Source organism: Artemia sp. Qi Xiang Cuo, chromosome 16 (assembly GCF_049724085.1).
Source record: "Artemia sp. Qi Xiang Cuo chromosome 16, ASM4972408v1, whole genome shotgun sequence".
Classification (NCBI taxonomy): Eukaryota; Metazoa; Arthropoda; class Branchiopoda; order Anostraca; family Artemiidae; genus Artemia; species Artemia sp. Qi Xiang Cuo.
The window spans coordinates 25,105,155-25,126,928 of NC_142809.1; the positions used below are offsets into that span (position 1 = coordinate 25,105,155).

At 32.2% G+C, this 21,774-nt stretch overlaps 1 protein-coding gene across 3 annotated transcripts in view; it reads left to right on the forward strand.

Annotated features, from left to right (window-relative positions):
* LOC148942708 (protein madd-4-like) overlaps positions 1-21,774 on the forward strand; it is a 305,059-nt gene that overhangs the window by 264,113 nt on the left and 19,172 nt on the right. For 2 of the 3 annotated variants that reach the window (XM_089102254.1, XM_089102253.1), the window contains one exon: positions 1,161-1,309. In XM_089102254.1, the coding sequence (XP_088958380.1) occupies positions 1,161-1,309 (149 nt within the window). The remainder of the gene's footprint in view (positions 1-1,160; positions 1,310-21,774) is intronic. The other variant, XR_016143070.1, reaches the window with a different exon arrangement.

Consider the following 21,774-nt stretch of genomic DNA (forward strand, 5'->3'; position numbering starts at 1 on the left):
AAATTTTACAGCCCAAATTGAAGCGGGCATTTTACAATTTTCAGTGTAAGTAGACTGGATGAAGAGGACCTTAGGTACTTGTTAAGAATCCGGTAAGTACACGAAAAGTGAAGTTTCGTTAATGCTAATGAAATAAAACAAAATAGGATGAAAATATAACACTTCATAAACAAATTTGGGTTGTATATTTGCACATTCGGGGGGTGGGGGTGGCGGTAATGCATAGCATATATTAAATACGTAACCGAACCTAACCCAACCTAGGTACCTTTTTTGCCCCTTCAACCCCAAAAACCTTAAGTTTAAATCTTTGTCACGGAGTGAGCAACACCTCACAAGGCAGATACAAGGCAGAGAAAACCTGTTTTTCATGTAACTCTCGGTCTTTTTCGAGGCGGGCTTTCTCGCGGAGTTACCGAATTCTTAACAAGAACAAAGAGAACACATTTTAGAAGAAACATTGCTTATCAATTCATAGAGCGATAAAAAAATTTCTGATCCGCTCGAAAATGTATAGGCATATAAACAAGGTCAAGGGAACCTTCAATAAGGCAGAAAAATTAAGAAAACAAATCTGACTGTATTAAATGCATTTTTTGTTAAAAATAAGAAACCAAATCCTTTTTATTATAATAGGTTTAACCTACATTTATCTAAACACAAAACAGTTAGGCCTGCAACAAAATAGAAAATGAAAAGATCGTTTAAGGATATTGTTGATTAAGGTATTTCTACATTAAAAGGTGTTTTTGAATGGGGTCAGTTTGACCCCAGCCATAAAGAAGACAAAAGTGACAAGAATTTTGGATATATACATATATATATATATATATATATATATATATATATATATATATATATATATATATATATATATATATATATATATATATATATATATATATATATATATATATATATATATATATATATATATATATATATATATATATATATATATATATATATATATATATATATACATATATATGCTATATATATATATATATATATATATATATATATATATATATATATATATATATATATATATATATATATATATATATATATATATATATATATATATATATATATATATATATATGAATACCTTTACATAACACTATCCCTCTTAATTTTTTCCCCTTTTTTCACAGCTATCCAAGTACGAGAAGTGAACTGCGTAACTGAGGAAGGAGAGGTTACAGATGACCGATACTGTAAAGCAGAAGAAAAACCAATGGAAAGGCAGAAGTGTAAAAGTAAATTGTGTGAAGGTGTGTGGAAGTCTGAAGACTGGTCTGAAGTACGTAGGCTAAAGTCGGATAAAAAGAAACATAGATGAATATAGTTAGATTGATTGTATATCAGAAGTATAGGTTGTTATCAAATGTTTTAAGTTGTTTTTAAAATGCGGACAAAAATGACTATTAGCAAAATTTGAAAATAATGTTCATCTAGCTTTGCAATTGCATTTATATTTTAGGGCTGTCATGAACGTGGTGAGCGTGATCCACTGTGCGTTTTTTACGCATCTTATTAGGAAGTCGGGCCGTAATTTTTGTGTTGTCTGATATTTCAGGTTTCCTGATACATTTTTATGACAAACAGGTTGAATGTATTAAGTTCAACATGAACCCACAGATTTATCTTTTTTAATAGTTTTGAAAATTTAACAGCACAAGTTGTATACAACTTCTAATATCGCTGATTTTTAATGTCAATGTGATTTCCTTTTCATGACTTTGCTGGAGGTTTATGCCAGAACTGTATTATCCCATGTCCAATTTTGTCAAAAGGTTTTTTTTTGTAAGAACTCCTATGTTTTCGTTTAAGGTAACCATGACTTAAGATTTTGAAATATTGATCTTCGGTTATTTACCCTTCAAATAATTTTGAAAAATTCAAAAGGTTCTCTAGATCTGTGTTTTCCAGTCGGGGAATAGGGCAGTGGTACCAATTCACAAAAACGTTAAGGGTTGGGTGTGCAAAGTGTATATTCTAACACCTTGGGGGAACTTTGTTTTTTATTTATCTCAGTAAAAGTACAAAAAAGGGTATTTTCACTGTAAAAACCAAAAAAGTATCTATTGGAATCTAGGGGGAATCAAGCAGGCCTAGCGCCCCCCTCAATCTGTACCACTTAGCAGGGGGTCTGTCTTTGGTAGTAATTCCCTAGTGTACATTCCTTTTTCATAAGAAAAGAGAACCAATATTCCCTTCCTAATTACTTTCATAAAAATTTTATCTATTGAGCATATGTGTACTAAAATTTGTAATGAACAGGATAGTAAACCTAAATAAAACAAAATATTCAGTAACAAAATCTGATCAGCATTGTCAAATGTTGATTTCAAATCAATCAAAGACGCATATAACCTCCCTTTTTCCTTCATTTCCAAATAGGGTATCTCTAGTAAAAATCCTAGCTATCATGGTGTAACTTATCTTGAATAGATCTTGTTCTTCGTGCAAAAGCTTTGTCTCTTCCATCTATGTGTGTATGTATGTATGTGTGTATGTATTTCCAGAAAAAAGCCGTCGGACCATAGGAAAAAAACATAACAGAAATATAGCATAACCAACAAAAAAAACCACAAATAAATTAAAAAGAAAAACGTATTTATATATGAATCTTCACGAAATTATTTATAAAGAGATACATCTCTCACAATGTATCAGCCCTTCATCAACATACTTAGCCAGATTCCTTAATATTAATTTAACTCCTGATCCTACAATCCCATCCATCCACCGTCTATCTGTCAGCACTAACGAAAAACACTTATTTCCCAGACCCGCCAGTTCGTTACAATTCCCCCCAAAAATAAAAAATATCCTCGTCATCTTCATCAAATATCCTCATCAAATATCATTCATCATCTAATTTCTCAGCTTAATGCTATGAACTGGGAAATTAATTCCCAGCTTAATTTCCAGCACTGTTTAGGAGGCCGATTGGTCAGTAGTTATTATGTGTAGTTGGATCTCCTTTTCGTATTGGCCTAAATGAAAAATCATTAAAGTTTTCAAAGCCGTTTACACTCTTTTTAGAATTAATTAAAAAAAAAACAGCTTTCCAAAAAAAACGTTTTCTAAAGAAAAGTAAAAGCCATACAAAACTTAAGATCAAAAGAAATAGAAACGTACAATAACTCAAACTCAAAACAATCAGAAATTAAAGAATAAATGAAACTCAAAACGAAGAGAAATTAAATAAACAATCATAGAAAAAAAAACATACAACAGGTACTAATATATATGAATATATAATTCTCAAAAGGAGTAATGCTTAAGTTGAATATGCAAGTCAAGCTTAAAACGAACAAAAATATTTTGCTATTGAGGCAAAAATGAAACCCAAAACGGACAGAAATTAAATAAACAATCATAGCAAACAAACAAACAGTAGTTACTAATATAAATGAGTAAATAAATCTTAAATTGACTATGATAAAAGTAGTAACCGTACAATGCATTTCACCAGTGATTGCGTAATAAGCCTTACCACGGGCCAGGCATCTATATATTTGAACCCTACGCCTAGGGCATAGATATGTATGTAGGTTTTCAACGCATTGGACGGTTACCAGGGTCATTTGCAAAGAGGTATCATTTCTATAGTAATTTGAAAAATCATATGGAATTTGCTTGATGGTATATACTTTGCGTACGTGCCCGTACCAAACATGTTGGTTATAATCTGTTCTGGTTCAAGTTTTTTCTGACACAATTAACTGAATTTCTATTTCATGATATACTAGTTTTTTTTTTTTTTAGGTTAAATCCGTCTCGGTTGCTTGAATGTATATACTTTGCGTACTTGCCCGTACCAAACAGGTTGGTTATAATCTGTTCTGGTTCAAGTTTTTTATGACACAATTAACTGAATTTCTGTTTCATGATATACTAGTTTGTTTTTTTTTAGGTTAAATCCGTCTCGGAAAAAACGGTGTATCTTTTTTGGATGCCAATTATTTTTTGTATATATTCAGATTTCATATTTGATTCTCCATCAGTTTTGAAATTAGTAAGAGAATTGAATTCAAAGAGAATAGTTTTTATTTGCAAGGATATTAGTAGAGGAAAAAAATGAGGGGTGCATTTACATTATTGGAGATTAATGATGGAGCTAACAACAGAGATGTAATTACTTCTTTAGTTTACGAGATTTGCGAATTTTTTGCGAAGAGGTATTAGCGTAAAAGTATTGCAACGGTTAAGAATGCCTCACGGGGTAATTAAAGAATGGGGTGCTTACATCAGATACTTAATAGATTTGACGATTACAAGAGACATTGCTAGAGTCAAATATATTTGGTGTTGGTGATATTATGACCCTCCAAGTCCCTTGGGGAAAGGGCTGCACAGTGTATCGGTATCGGATGTATTATTTTTGGGCGTAGTGCTATCGCAGGTATCTATACAGACTTTTAGTAGCTCGTATAAAAGATATTACTCATATCTACGTTCTTCTTATAAATTCAACCATCAGCAACTTCAAAACGGCACTAAAAACGGCACTTTTAGTGCAATGTCTCAAGTGGAAAAGTTGGGGCTAGTGGACTACCAGCACTTTTAGATTGACGTTTAATGGGTCATTCGAAAGCTAATGCTCGTATCTACGTGATGTTATCATTTCTACCATAAATTAAAACAATAATTTTGAGGTCAATTATTAATTATATAAAATAAAAAAAAAACAAGTTTATTTTTTTTAATTAAAGAAAGGAACGACGGTAAAAATTAAACCGAACAGAAATTAGTCCATATATTAAAGGGGGTGTCCCCACCGCAACGCCGCGCGCTTTAAGCGAAATTTTTTTTTTGTTTTAAAAAAAAAGAGTCGTGAGAAAGTCAAACTTTTGCGTAAAAAGTGAGGTGTTGAGGAGGGGGCAGCCCCTTTCATATACAGAATAGAGTTTTATGGATATTGGTAAAAGTGGTATTTTACTTTTAAAAAGTTCAATATTCGAAGCTAGCTTCAGCAGGAGCTTAGGATAGTAGTGGTGACAATTGGGATATAAGGAGCAATTGCCCCCATATTTTTGAAAAAATACCTTTTTGTGGCATTTATAGTTTTTAAAAATACAAAGTTCAATATTCGAAGCTAGCTTCAGCAGGAGCTTAGGATAGTAGTGGTGACAATTGAGATATAAGGAGCAATTGCCCCCTATTTTTGAAAAAATACCCTTTTGTGGCATTTATACTTTTAAAAAATACAAAGTTCAATATTCGAATCTAGCTTCAGCAGGAGCTTAGGATAGTAGTGGTGGCAATTGAGATATAAGGAGCAATTGCCCACTATTTTTGAAAAAATACCTTTTTTTGGCATTTATACTTTTAAAAAATACAAAGTTCAATATTCGAAGCTATCTTCAGCAGGAGCTTAGGATAGTAGTGGTGACAATTGAGATATAAGGAGCAATTGCCCCCTATTTTTGAAAAAATACCTTTTTGTTTCATTTATAATATTAAAAAATTCAATATTCGAAGCTAGCTCCAGCAGGAGCTTAGGATAGTAGTGGTGACAATTGAGATATAAGGAGCAATTGCACACTATTTTTTAAAAATAACATTTTGTGTCATTTATACTTTTAAAAAAATACAAATTTCAATATTCAAAGCTATATCCAGCAGGAGCTTAGGTTAGTAGTGATGACAATTTAGATTTAAGGAGCAATTACCCACTATCTTTGAGAAAAATAACTTATTTTGGCATTTATAATTTAAAAAAATAAAAATTTCAATATTCGAAGCTTTCTACAGCAGTAGCTTAGGATAGTAGTGGTGACAATTGAGATATAAGGAGCACTTTCCCCCTATTTTTTAAAAATACCTTTTTTTTGCATTTATACATTTAAGAAATAAAAATTTCAATATACGAAGCTAGCGTCAGCAGGAGCTTAGGATCGAAGTGGTGACAATTGAGATATAAGGAGCAATTGCCCACTATTTTTGAAAAAATACCTTTTTGTGGCATTTATACTTTAAAAAAATTCAAAGTTAAATATTCGAACCTATCTTCAGCAGAATCTTAGGATAGTAGTTGTGACAATTGAGATATAAGGAGCAAGTGCCCCCTATTTTTGAAAAAATAAGTTTTTGTGTCAGTTATAATATTATAAAATACAAAGTTCAATATTCGAAGCTATCTTCAGCAGGAGCTTAGGATAGTAGTGGTGACAATTGAGATATAAGGAGCAATTGCCCCCTATTTTTGAAAAAAATATCTTTTAGTGGCATTTATACTTTTAAAAAATTCAATATTCGAAGCTAGCTTCAGCAGGAGCTTAGGATAGTAGTGGTGACAATTGAGATATAAGGAGCAATTGCCCCCCTATTTTTGAAAAATACCTTTTTGTGGCATTTATACTTTTAAAAAATACAAAATTCAATATTCGAAGCTAGCTACAGCAGGAGCTTAGGATAGTAGTGGTGACAATTGAGATATAAGGAACAATTGCCCCCTATTTTTGAAAAAATACCTTTTTGTGGAATTTGTACTTTTAAAAAATACAAAATTCAATACTCGAAGCTATCTCCAGCAGGAGCTTAGGATAGTAGTGGGGACAAATGAGATATAAGGAGCAACTGCCCCCCTATATTTGAAAAAATACTTTTTTGTGGAATTTATACTTTTAAAAAATACAAAATTCAATATTCGAAACTAGCTTCAGCAGGAGCTTAGGATAGTAGTGGTGACACTTTAGATATAAGGAGCAATTGCCCCCTATTTTAGAAAAAATAACTTTTTGTGGCATTTATAATTTTAAAAAATACAAAGTTCAATATTCGAAGCTATATTCAGAAGGAGCTTAGGATAGTAGTGGTGACAATTGAGATATAAGGAGCAATTGCCCCCTATTATTGAAAAAAATACCTATATGAGGGGGTTCGCCCCTTCGTCAATACCTCACTCTCTAGGCTAAAGTTTGTTTATTGCTTTCAAAAGAGCTATTTATTCTAATTAAGCGACCTTTTTGATTCAGGGGTCATTTTTAAAGAATTGGAACAAAATTTGAACTTAGCGTGAAAGGCGAGGTGTTGAGGAGGAGGGAACCCCCTCATATACGTAATAATTTTGGTTCATTTTAAGTTTTAGTGTTTCTCCTTACTTTCAGTGGAAAATTTTCTTTGAATATTTCTAATGCACTAAAACATAGAGCGCTACAAACATCAGAATCAACTTTAGAGGGAAAATTTATCTGTAACAGAGGGGTTATTATTTCCTTACTAAATTTTTCTCCTTCTTTTTTAAGGAGGAATTGGATTCATGCAATTACTCTCCCCCTGAAAAACGACCGAGATGGAACGATACCACATCGATGCAAGCTACCAAAATACATGGTGAAAATATCCCTTTACACATTAACAACGATTCGAGTGAAACAAGAAAACAGTTAAGGGCACTTCTAAAAACACATAAAAAGGACAAACATACCCTTCTGTATAATGGTAGAGATGTGAGTCGCTTTAGTCTATTAAATCACGCAATGAAATACCCTGTGATATCGTTATACCCCGTTATTTCGTTATGCTAAGCATTCCAAAACACAAAAATGCTTCAGCGACCAAATATAGTTTTTTTTTTTTTTTTTTTTTTTTAATGTTAATTGTGATTTAGAAATGTAAGGATATTAAATTTTTAACAAGTTAAAAACGGTTAATAGTTTTTTTTTAGAGTTTCGGTTACTATTGAGCCTTACGTGCCTGAAATCATGAATTAGAATATTTAATTAGCTGTTTGGGTTTTCAGACACCATAGCTAGTTGAAACTCTACATAAATATCTTCATTTTTAACCTAATTGCGTATAGTTTAAATAATTCTAGGAGGATGAAGTATTTTTCTACTTAACAACTACATTAATAGCTTCCAAGATGATAGGACAGTATGACACAGAATTTATCAGTTACCGAGAGTTCAATAACTCCCCCCTCAATAACTTCCAGGGGTTTTATGACTCCTCTCTACAATGAATTTAGATGGTTTTAAGACTCATCTCAATATTCATAACTCCATTCAACCGTGAGCGAAGGTATACAAGTTTGAAGAAGTATTTCTCTGCTTAAAAACTACATTAATAGCCTCCAAGATGATAGGACTGTTTGACACCGACTTTATCAGTTTGAAAAAATCATCTTGCGGTGTTATCGTCGACTGTGATTTTTGATTAGTGTCTATGGATCTTGAAGAAATTGACTGTTATCATTGGTTAGTGAACTATAATCTGTTTGAGTATGATAAAAGCTTGTGGAGTACTACATTACGTTATATAAACAGACTGGGATTCTATGATAGAGTGATTACACCACTTAATAATACTAGTCAGGAACTGAGAAATGTCCAGGAGGAAGTCAGTGAAATTTGCAGCTTTTTCGGAGTTGAAGCGCTCTACGTAAAGGGCAATGTGCCTACAGATAAAGTTTTAATTCAAAAGTGTGACCCTAGGATTCCACTTTTCAATCTAGAAGAGTTTAAGTGTCCTAAATTTGAAGGGGGCTATCACCGTCCTGAAGACGAGGTTAGGTTCTTCGCACAGTGGATACCTAAGAACATACCTGATCGGGATAAATCCATAAGACATGTTAAAAACTATCCTATATCATGGGACCATCGTTTGTGGATGTTTAAGAGTGAACTCTAAGTAGTATTTTTATGTAAACATTTGTTTTTGTTGTTTTTTTTCTCAAAAAAAAAATCTGTTAATACATTTAAGCAATAAATATCTTTAAGCTTAACCCCTTCATGTTCTTTAGAATAGTTCTATTGTAAGCAAGTAACAAACTCTTTCCTGAAGTCACCTCTTGGATACACAATACAGAAATCATACTATACCTTAAATGCATTCAGATATTTTATTTATAAAACATAGTTGTGAATAAATCAGATGGTTTTTTGATGCAGTGAGTTGTTACTAGTATTATCACTTTCGTGTTTTTTTTTTGCAAGCCATTAATAAAATACCTTAAATGCATTCAGATATTTTATTGATAAAACATAGGCGTGACAAAATCAGATGGTTTTTTAGTGCAGTTAGGTTTTAATAGTAGTAGTAGTATTTTTTTTTTGCAATCCATTCATACTATACCTTAAATGCATTCAGATATTTTCTTGATAAACCATAGCCATGACTACATCAGATGGTTTTGTAGTGCAGTGAGCTGTTACTAGTATTAGTATTTTCGTTTTTTTTGAAATAAATTAATAATATACATTAAATGCTTAATATATATTATGTATTTAAATCATTTTCATACATCTACGATTTTTTAATAGAAATTCTAAATGTTCGATATGCTAGCCTACTCTAAAAATAATGAACACATAACAATGTCAGGTATAATATATTTTTAATGAAATAATGTCATGTAGAATTGAACAACTTTGGACATTTTGAATTTGTTCAATAAAATGCTTCACCATGAACTCTCTTGATAGAATAGCTATTGTCTTCTCTTAGTTCGTAATCAGTAGAATGATCATTATTCCATTTTGACTCATACACAATTTTAATAGGTGTGTCATCGACAGGGTCAATATGCTTTTCGTCTTTGGTATTATTTGATTCATTGACTGTTTGATCAATGGCAGTAACGTTTGCTGGTACATTGTTTTTCATCGATTCATCTTTATATTCCTTAGTGATATTTTCTGCTAATGCCCTTTTTATTTTTCTAGAAATTTCACTATCTATTTTCACACTATTTTTACACAGGTAACAGTACCTGCACGTAGACAGGATCTGGTCTATGATATTAGTAGAAGAGTAGGCCTTTCTTTTCGTCTTTGCTTTCATTTTAATGCTAATACCCAAAAGCTGACGATATGGTTTAACACTGGGTAACATGTTACCACAAGCACTAGCAAGAAGATGCCCCTCTTTATCAATTATTATTTTTATGTTGACATTCTCTTTGAGTGCAATCATCTCAGGAGATCTCAATCTCGAATATCCACCATCATAAGAGTTGAATTTTTTTGGTACTCCAAAGAAATTCAATTCCTTACTGTCATGACAACGCACGCATACGTATCCGATAGTACTACCACCTGTACTTATTTCATAGTTTAAATACTTCTCCTTGTCAGCATTCAATGCTACAATAACACTATCATGTGAACACACTTTCTTAACATGCTTCATCTTCACTTTTTTAGAGATATTAGTTATGTGTTTATCGTTCCACTGTGTAAGAAATACTGATTTAATACATGCAATAAACTAGGTAGTGTCGATAACCGGGCAGAGAGCAATAGTGGGAAAGCCACATCGTGTCTCAGTGACAAGCATAGAGTACAATTCATTCAAGAAATTGTGAAAATATTTGTAAGCAAGTAATAAACACGTTTTGAAACTACATGCTATTTGCATGCCTTTCCTTGGCACCTTTCCAAAAATGAGCGGGGATCCCCACTGGGTCCTGCACAGTGCAAAAACTGAGCAGTACGAAAACTGGACACCTTTCCAACCGAGTGGGGAGTCCCCACTGAGTCCTATACAGTTCAAAAAGTTAGCAGGAAGACAAATCTCCGTTTTCAACCATCCTTGTTTTTTAGAGTCCATTAAGGAGAGATATGCACCGTCGACAGAGCTGTATTTCATTTTTTTATGGTTCATATAGCCTAGGTTACGTGCGCGCACGTAACCTCGTCTAAATGAACCTTAAAAAAATGAAATAAAGCTATGTCGACTTTGCATGTCTCTCCTGATTGGTCTCTAAAAACCGGTCTGGTTGAAAACGTGGAGTTTTCTTAGTGCTCACTTTTTGCAATGTGTAGGAATCAGTGGGGACTCCCCTCTCGTTTGGAAAGGTGTCAAGTTTTCGTACTGCTCACTTATTGGACTGTGCAGGACCCAGTGGGGGATCCCTGCTCATTTTTGGAAAGGTGCCAAGGACAGGCATGCAAATAGCATGTAGTTTCAAAACGTGTTTATTACTTGCTTACAAATATTTTCACAATTTCTTGAATGAATTGTACTCTATGCTTGTCCCTGAGACACGATGTGGCTTTCCCACTATTGCTCTATGACCGGTTATCGACACTACCTCGTTTATTGCATATATTAAATCAGTATTTCTTACACAGTGGAACGATAAACACATAACTAATATCTCTAAAAATGTGAAGATGAAGCATTTTAAGAAAGTGTGTTCACATGATAGTGTTATTGTAGCATTGAATGCTGACAAGGAGAAGTATTTAAACTATGAAATAAGTACAGGTGGTAGTACTATCGGATATGTATGCGTGCGTTGTCATGACAGTAAGGAATTGAATTTCTTTGGAGTACCAAAAAATTCAACTCTTATGATGGTGGATATGCGAGATTGAGATCTCCGGAGATGATTACACTCAAAGAGAATGCCAATATAAAAATAATAATTGATAAAGAGGGGCATCTTCTTGCTAGTGCTTGTGGTAACATGTTACCCAGTGTTAAACCATATCGTCAGCTTTCGGGTATTAGCATTCAAACGAAAGCAAAGACGAAAAGAAAGGCCTACTCTTCTACTAATATCATAGACCATATCCTGTCTACGTGCCGGAACTGTTACCTGTGTAAAAATAGTGTGATAATAGATAGTCAAATTTCTAGAAAAATAAAAAGGGCATTAGCAGAAAATATCACTAAGGAATATAAAGATGAATCGATGAAAAACAAAGTACCAGCAAACGTTACTGCCATTGATCAAACAGTCAATGAATCAAATAATACCAACGACGAAAAGCATATTGACCCTGTCGATGACACACCTATTAAAATTGTGTATGAGTCAAAATGGAATAATGATTATTCTACTGATTACGAACTAAGAGAAGACAATAGCTATACTATCAAGAGAGTTCATGGTGAAGCATTTTATGGAACAGATTCAAAATGTCCAAAGTTGTTCAATTCTACATGACATTATTTCATTAAAAATATATTATACCTTACATTGTTATGTGTTCATTATTTTTAGAGTAAGCTAGCATATCGAACGTTTAGAATGTCTATTAAAACATCGGAGATGTATGAAAAGGATTTACATACATAATATATTGGAAGCACTTAAGGTATAGTATGAATGTATTGCAAAAAACACGAAAATACTACTACTATTAAAAACTCACTGCAATAAAAAAAAATCTGATTTAGTCATGGCTATGGTTTATCAATAAAATATCTGAATGCATTTAAGGTATAGTATGAATGGATTGCAAAAAAAAAATACTACTACTAATAGTAACAACTCACTGCACTACAAAACCATCTGATGTAGTCACGCCTATGTTTTATAAATAAAATATCTGAATGCATTTAAGGTATATTATTAATGTCTTTCAAAAAAAAACAAGAAAGTTCTACTACTAGTAACAACTCACTGCATAACAAAACCATCTGATGTATTCACAACTATGTTTTATCAAGAAAATATCTGAATGTATTTAACGTATAGTATGAATTTCTGTATTGTGTATCCATGAGTTGACTTCACGAAAGAGTTTCTTACTTGCTTAAAATATAACTATTCTAAAGAACTTGAAGTGGTTAAGAGTGAAGATATTTATTGACTAAATGGATTAAAATATTTTTTTTTTTTGAGAAAAAAAACAAAAACAACAAATGTTTACATAAAAATAGTACTTATAGTTCACTCTTAAACATCCACAAACGATGGTCCCATGATATAGGATAGTTTTTAGTATGTCTTATGGATTTATCCCGATCAGGTATGTTCTTAGGTATCCACTGTGCGAAGAACCTAACCTCGTCTTCAGGACGGTGATAGCCCCCTTCAAATTTAGGACACGTAAACGCTTCTAGATTGAAAAGTGGAATCCTAGGGTCACACTTTTGAATTAAAACTTTATCTGTAGGCACATTGCCCTTTACGTAGAGCGCTTCAACTCCGAAAAAGCTGCAAATTTCACTGACTTCCTCCTGGACATTTCTCAGTTCCTGACTAGTATTAATAAGTGGTGTAATCACTCTATCATAGAATCCCAGTCTGTTTATATAACGTAATGTAGTACTCCACAAGCTTTTATCATACTCAAACAGATTATAGTTCACTAACCAATGATAACAGTCAATTTCTTCGAGATCCATAGACAATAATAAAAAAGCACATTCGAATAGAACACCGCAAGATGATTTTTTCAAACTGATAAATTCGGTGTCAAACAGTCCTATCATCTTGGAGGCTATTAATGTAGTTGTTAAGCAGAGAAATACTTCATCAAACTTTTATACCTTCACTCAAGGTTGAATGGAGTTATGACTATTGAGATGAGTCTTAAAACCATCTGAATTCATTGTGGGGAGGAGTCATAAAACCCTTGGAAGTCATTGCGAGGGGAGTTATTGAACTCTCGGTAACTGATAAATTCTGTGTCATACTGTCCTATCATCTTGGAAGCTATTAATGTAGTTGTTAAGTAGAAAAATACTTCATCCTCCTAGAATTATTTAAACTGTACGCAATTAGGTTAAAAATGAAGATATTTATGTAGATTTTCAACTAGCTATGGTGTCTGAAAACCCAAACAGCTAATTAAATATTCTAATTCATGATTTCAGGCACGTAAGGCTCAATATTAACCGAAACTCTAAAAAAAAAACTATTACCAGTTTTGAAATTTTTAAAAAATTAATAGCAATTAAAGAAAAAAAACACCTTTAACGACAAAATAAAAAAAAAAAATAAAAAAAAAATCTCTTGGGGAGCTTAACAATTTTCGTGTTTTGGAATTCTTTGCAAAAATATAAACCGGTGTCTACAGAAAAACACGGGTATTTACTGGCGGTTTTTAATATAAACCATCATATCACATCTCTACCATTAGAAAGAAGGGTAGGTTTGTCCTTTTTCTGTGTTTTTAGAACTGTCCGTAACTGTTTTCTTGTTTCACCCGAATCGTTGTTAATGTGTAAAGTGATATTTTCAACATGTTTTTTGGTAGCTTGAATAGATGTTGTATAGGTCCATCTCTGTCGTTTTTAAGGGGGAGAGTATTTTCATTAATACAAATACTCATTAAAAAAAAAAGAATAACAAATTATTAGTGAAAAAAAAAACCCACATTTAAATATAAAATGTCACACTAAATGTGAGTATTATGGGTGTAGTGCTCTATGTTTTAGTGCATTAGAAATATTCAAAGAAAATTTCCCACTGAAAGTAAGGAGAAACACTAAAACTTAAAATGAACCAAAATTATTACGTATATGAGGGGGTTCCCTCCTCCTCAACACCTCGCCTTTCACGCTAAGTTCAAATTTTGTTCCAATTCTTTAAAAATGACCCCTGAATCAAAAAGGTCGCTTAATTAGAATAAATAGCTCTTTTGAAAGTAATAAACAAACTTTAGCCTAGAGAGTGAGGTATTGACGAAGGGGCGAACCCCTCATATAGGTATTTTTTTCAATAATAGGGGGCAATTGCTCCTTATATCTCAATTGTCACCACTACTATCCTAAGCTCCTGCTGAAGATAGTTTCGAATATTGAACTTTTTATTTTTAAAAAGTATAAATGCAACAAAAAGGTATTTTTTCAAAAATAGGGGGCAATTGCTCCTTATATCTCAATTGTCACCACTACTATCCTAAGCTCCTGCTGAATCTAGTTTCTAATATTTAATTTTGTATTTTTTTAAATTATAAATTCCACAAAAAGGTTTTTTTCAATTATAGGGGGGCAATTGCTACTTATATTTCAAGTGTCTCCGCTACTATGAACATATCATTATGGCCAGTGCGTGAAAGTTGGACTTTTTTATTTTTTAAAAGTACAATTGTAATACGAAGTTATTTTTTCAAATTAAGGGGGGCACTATTTCCGTATATCTTATGTTTCCCCACTCATAACCTAATATCCAGCTGCAGCTCGGTTCGAGTATTTAAATTTTTAATTTTTAAAAGTATAAATGCCACAAAAAGGTATTTTTCAAAAATAGGGGGGCAATTGCTCCTTATATCTCAATTGTCACCACTAGTATCCTAAGCTCCTGCTGTATCTATCATCTAATATTTAATTTTTTAAAATAATAAATGAAACAAAAAGTTTTTTTTTTTCAAAAATAGGGGGCAATTGCTCCTTATATCTCAATTGTCACCACTACTATCCTAAGCTTCTGCTGAAGATAGCTTCGAATATTGAACTTTTTATTTTTTTAAATTATAAATGACACAAAAAGTTATTTTTTCAAAAATAGGTGGCAATTGCTCCTTATATCTCAATTTTCACAACTACTGTCCTAAGCTTCTGCTGAAGATAGGTTCGAATATTGAACTTTTTATTTATTTAAAGTATAAATGCCACAAAACGTTATTTTTTAAAAAATTGGGGGCAATTGCTCCTTATATCTCAATTGTCACCACTACTATCCTAAGCTCCTGCTGAAGCTAGCTTCGAATATTGAACTTTGTATTTTTTAAAAGTATAAATGCCACAAAAAGGTATTTTTCCAAAAATAGGGGGCAATTGCTCCTTATATCTCACTTGTCACCACTACTAACCTAAGCTTCTGCTGGAGATAGGTTCGATACATTACCTAGTTATTTTTTAAAAAGTATTTATGCCACAATTTGGAATTATTTCAAAAATAGGTTGCCCTATATACATAAATACATATATGACCAAAAACAAAAATAAGAAAATTATTACTATATCTTATAATCTTTAACTAATTATTTTTTAAAAAGTAAAATGGCCAAAAAAAGTTATTTTTCAAAAAAAGGGGGCAATTGCTGCTTTTATCTCAATTGTCACCACTACTATCCTAAGCTCCTGCTGGAGCTAGCTTCGAATATTGAATTTTTTAAAATTATAAATGCACCAAAAAGGTATTTTTTTTTCAAAAATTGGGGGCAATTGCTCCTTATATCTCAATTGTCACCACTACTATCCTAAGCTCCTGCTGAAGATAGCTTCGAATAATGAACTTTGTATTTATTAAAAGTATAAATGCCACACAAAGGTATTTTTTTCAAAAAAATTGGGCACTTGCTCCTTATATCTCAATTGTCACCACTACTATCCTAAGCTCCTGCTGAAGATAGCTTCAAATATTGAACTTTGTATTTTTTAAAAGTATAAATGCCACAAAAAGGTATTTTTTCAAAAATAGGGTGCAATTGCTCCTTATATCTCAATTGTCACCACTACTATCCTAAGCTCCTGCTGAAGCTAGATTCGAATATTGAACTTTGTATTTTAATAAATTATAAATTCCACAAAAAAGTTTTTTTTCAAAAATAGGGGGGCAATTGATCCTTTTATCTCAATTTTCACCACTACTATCCTAAGATTCTGCTGAAAATAGCTGCGAATATTTAAATTTTTATTTATTTAATGTATAAATCAAAAAAAAAGTTATTTTTTCAAACATAGGGGGCAATTGCTCCTTATATCTCACTTTTCACCACTACTATCCTAAGCTCCTGTTGTAGATAGCTTCTAATATTGAACTTTTGTATTTTTAAAAGTATGAATGCCACAAAAAGGTATTTTTAAAAAATAGGGGGGCAATTGCTCCTTATATCTCATTTGTCACCAATACTATCCTAAGCTCCTGCTGACGCTAGCTTCGAATATTGAAATTTGTATTTTTTAAAAGTACAAATGCCACAAAAAGGTATTTTTAAAAAATAGGGGGCAATTGCTCCTTATATCTCAATTGTCACCACTACTATCCTAAGCTCCGGCTGGATATAGCTTCGAATTTTTAATTTTGTAAATAATTAAATAATAAATGCAAAACCGTGGTATTTTTTCAACATAAGGGGGCACGTTCTAAAAATATATCATGTGAAAACTATCCTAAAATAATATTACTAGTGAGATCTCCTCTTATAATTTTTTTTGTTATTTAATAAATGCACCAAAAAGAAATTTTTTTCAAAATAAGGGGGCACGTGAACATACAATATAAATTGTCCCCACTCATCTCCTAAGCTCATGCTGAAACTAGCTTCGAATATTGAAATTTGTATTTTTTAAAAGTATAAATGACACAAAAGTTTATTTTTTCTAAAATAGGGGGCAATTGCTCCTTATATCTCACTTTTCACAACTAATGTCCTAAGCTCCTGATGAAGATAGGTTCGAATATTGAACTTTGAATTTTTTTAAAGTATAAATGCCACACAACTGTATTTTTTCAAAAATAGGGGGCAATTGCTCCTTAGATCTCACTTGCCACCACTACTATCCTAAGCTTCTGCTTAAGCTCGCTTCGAATATTGAATTTTGTATTTTTTAAAAGTATAAATTCCACAAAAAGTTATTTTTCAAAAATAGGGGGCAATTGCTCCTTATATCTCAATTGTGACAACTACTATCCTAAGCTCCTACTGTAAATAGCTTCGAATATTGAAATTTGTATTTTTTAAAAGTATAAATGCCACAAAAAGGTATTTTTTCAAAAATAGGGGGCAATTGCTCCTTATATCTCAATTGTCACCACTACTATCCTAAGCTCCTGCTGGAGATAGTTTCAAATATTGAAGTTTTTATTTTTTTAAAGTATAAATGCCACAAAAGGGTATTTTTTCGAAAATAGGGGGCAATTGATCCTTATATCTCAATTGGCACCACTACTATCCTAAGCTCCTGCTGAATCTAGGTTCGAATATTGAATTTTGTATTATTTAAAAGTATAAATTCCACAAAAAGGTATTTTTCAAAAATAGGGGGGCAATTGCTCCTTATATCTCAATTGTCACCACTACTATCCTAAGCTCCTGCTGAAGATAGCTTCGAATATTGAACTTTGTATTTTTTAAAAGTATAAATGACATAAAAAGTAATTTTTTCAAAAATAGGGGGCAATTGCTCCAGATATCTCAATTTTCACCAATACTAACATAAGCTCCTGTTGAAGCTAGTTTCGGATATTGAACTTTTGTATTTTTTAAAAGTATGAATGACAAAAAAAGGTATTTTTAAAAAATAGGGGGGGCAATTGCTCCTTATATCTCAATTGTCACCACTACTATCCTAAGCTCCTGCTGGAGCTAGCTTCGAATATTGAACTTTGTATTTTTTAAAAGTATAAATGCAACAAAAAGTTATTTTTCAAAAATAGGGGGCAATTGCTCCTTATATCTCAATTGTCACCACTACTATCCTAAGCTCCTGCTGTAGCTAGCTTCGAATATTGAAATTTGTATTTTTTAAAATTATAAATACCACAAAATGGTATTTTTCAAAAATAGGGGGGCAATTGCTCCTTATATCTCAAGTGTCACCACTAGTATCCGAAGCTCCTGCTGGAGCTAGCTTCGAATATTGAATTTTTTAATAGTATAAATGAAACAAAAATGTATTTTTTTTCAAAAATAGGGGGGCAATTGCTCCTTATATCTCATTTGTCACCACTACTATCCTAAGCTTCTACTGAAGATAGGTTCGAATATTTAACTTTGAATTTTTTTAAAGTATAAATGACACAAAATTGTATTTTTTCAAAAATAGGGGGCAATTGCTCCTTATATCTCAATTGTCACAACAACTGTCCTAAGCTTCTGCTGAAGATAGGTTCTAATATTGAACTTTGAATTTATTAAAAGTATAAATGCCACAAAACAGTATTTTTTCAAATATAGTGGGCAATTACTCCTTATATCTCAATTTCCACCACTACTATCCTAAGCTTCTGCTGAAGCTAGCTTCAAATATTGAACTTTGTATTTTTTATAAGTATAAATGCCACAAAAAGTTAATTTTTCAAAAATAGTGGGCAATTGCTCCTTATATCTCAATTGTCGCCACTACTATCCTAAGCTCCTGCTGAAAATAGCTTCGAATATTGAACTTTGAATTTTTTAAAAGTATAAATGCCACAAAAAGGTGTTTTTTCAAAAATAGGGGGCAATTGCTCCTAATATCTCAATTGTCCCCACTACTATCCTGAGCTCCTGTTGGAGCTAGTTTCAAATATTGAACTTTGTATTTTTTAAAAAGTATAAATGCCCCAAAAAGGTAATTTTTCAAAAATAGGGGGCAATTGCTCCTTATATATCAATTGTCACCACTACTAGCCTAAGCTCCTGCTGAAGCTAGCTTCTAATCTTGAATTTTTTAAATTTAAAAATCCAAAACACAGTAATTATTTAAAAAGTCGTGGTCAGTTGCTCATTATATCTAAATTGTAACCACTACTATACTAAGCTCCTGCTGAAAATAGCTTCGAATATTGAAATTTTTATTTTTTAAAAGTAAAAATTACACAAATGGTTATTTTTTCAAAAATAGGGGGCAATTGCTCCTTATATCTCAATTTTCACCACTACTATCCTAAGCTCCTGCTGAAGCTAGCTTCGAATATTGAACTTTGTATTTTTTAAAAGTATAAATGCCACAAAAAGGTATTTTTTCAAATTTATGGGGCAATTTATGCTTATATCTCAAATTTCACCACTACTATACTAATCTCCTGCTGGATCTAGATTCGAATATTGAACTTTTTATATTAAAAAATAATAAATTCCAAAAAAAAGTATTTTTTCAAAAATAGTGTGCAATTGAACCTTATATCTCAATAGTTAGCACTACTAACCTAAGCTCCTGCTGAAGCTAGCTTCGAATATTGAACTTTTTAAAAGTAAAATACCACTTTTACCAATATCCATAAAACTCTATTCTGTATATGAAAGGGGCTGTCCCCTCCTCAACACCACGCTTTTTAAGCAAAAGTTTGACTTTCTCATGACTCTTTTTTTTAAAAAAATAAAAAAATTTATCGTAAAGAGCGAGGCGGTGAGGAGGGGACAACCCCTTTCATATACGGAATAATTTCTGTTCGGTTTAAGTTTTACCGTCGTTCCTTGCTTTAATTTAAAAAAAAAAACTTGTTTTTTTTTTATTTAATCTACTTAAGAAGTGACATCAAAAGTATTGTTTTAATTGATGGTAGAAATGATAACATCGCGTAGATACGAGCATTAGCTTTCGAATGACTCATTAAACGTCAATCTAAAAGTGCTGGTAGTCCACTAGCCCCAACTTTTCCACTTGAGACATTGCACCAAAAGTGCCGTTTTTAGTGCCGTTTTGAAGTTGCTGATGGTTGAATTTATAGGAAGAACGTAGATATGAGTAATATCTTTTATAAGAGCTACTAAAAATATGTATATATACCAGCGATAGCAATACGCCCAAAAATAATACGTCCGATACCGATACACTGTGCAGCCCTTTCCCCAGGGGACTTGAAGGGTCATAATATCACCAACACCAAATATATTTGACTCTAGCAATGTCTCTTGTAATCGTCAAATCTATTAAGTATCTGATGTAAGCACCCCATTCTTTAATTATCCCGTGAGGCATTCTTAACCGTTGCAATACTTTTACGCTAATACCTCTTCACAAAAAATTCGCAAATCTCGTAAACTAAAGAAGTAATTACATCACTGTTGTTAGCTCCATCATTAATCTACAATAATGTAAATGCACCCCTCATTTTTTTTTCCTCTACTAATATCCTTGCAAATAAAAACTATTCTCTTTTAATTCAATTCTCTTACTAATTTCAAAACTGATGGAGAATCAAATATGAAATCTGAATATATACAAAAAATAATTGGAATCCAAAAAAGATACACCGTTTTTTCCGAGACGGATTTAACCTAAAAAAAAAAACTAGTATATCATTAAATAGAAATTCAGTTAATTGTGTCATAAAAAAATTGAACCAGAACAGATTATAACCAACCTGTTTGGTACGGGCAAGTACGCAAATTATATAAATTAAATCAACCGAGAAGTATTTAACCTAAAAAAAAAAAAAAAAACTAGTTTATAATTAAATAGAAATTCAGTTAATTTTGTCAGAAAAAACTTGAACCAGAACAGATTATAACCAACATGTTTGGTATGGGCACCTACGCAAAGTATATACCATCAAGCAAATTCCATATGATTTTTCAAATTACTATAGAAATGATACCTCTTTGCAAATGACCCTGGTAACCGTCCAATGCATTGAAAACCTACATACATATCTATGCCCTAGGCGTAGGGTTCAAATATATAGATGCCTGGCCCGTGGTAAGGCTTATTACGCAATCACTGGTGAAATGCATTGTACGGTTACTACTGATAAACAATCATAGCAAACAAACATACAATAGTTACTAATATAAATGAGTAAATAAATCTTACATTCCGAAATAAATTAACAGTTTTGGTAAGAACTAATAAATTAAACTGAATATTGGATACATAATGATGTTAATTCCTGAAAGCTCACCAGCTCAAGAATTATTTCATCCAGGCCGGATTTAAAGCTTTCAGCGCCTCTAGGCTCAAGCGTTTTTGCCGCTCCGCTTTTCCATGATTTTCAGGGAAATCTCCAAAACTTCGGGAATAGTGAAAGCCGCAGGGCCTACTGGGCCTATTCGTAAATCCTGGTCTGGTTTCACAGCAATTTTCATTTTATTTTCGATGTTATAATAAGAACAAAAGAAAATATTTGTAATATAATTCCTTTTAGTAAAGCACCAAATACACAGTAGGACTTATACTTTTGCCATTAGAGAAACAGGCATTAACTGTACTCTTGTGTGTAGTGAAGATACCATTCAGTAGAAGTACATAACCCCTACTCCCTGAAAACGACCACAGTCTAACAACCAATCCTTAATCCCATGCTCACTTGTCTTTGAATTCTCTTCTCCCAATTATTACAATAAAAAAAGGTAGACTAATTTTGCATAATTTTGTAGCCACTTAAGAAAGAGAATGCTAATTCTAAGTAAGAGAATTTGTTAT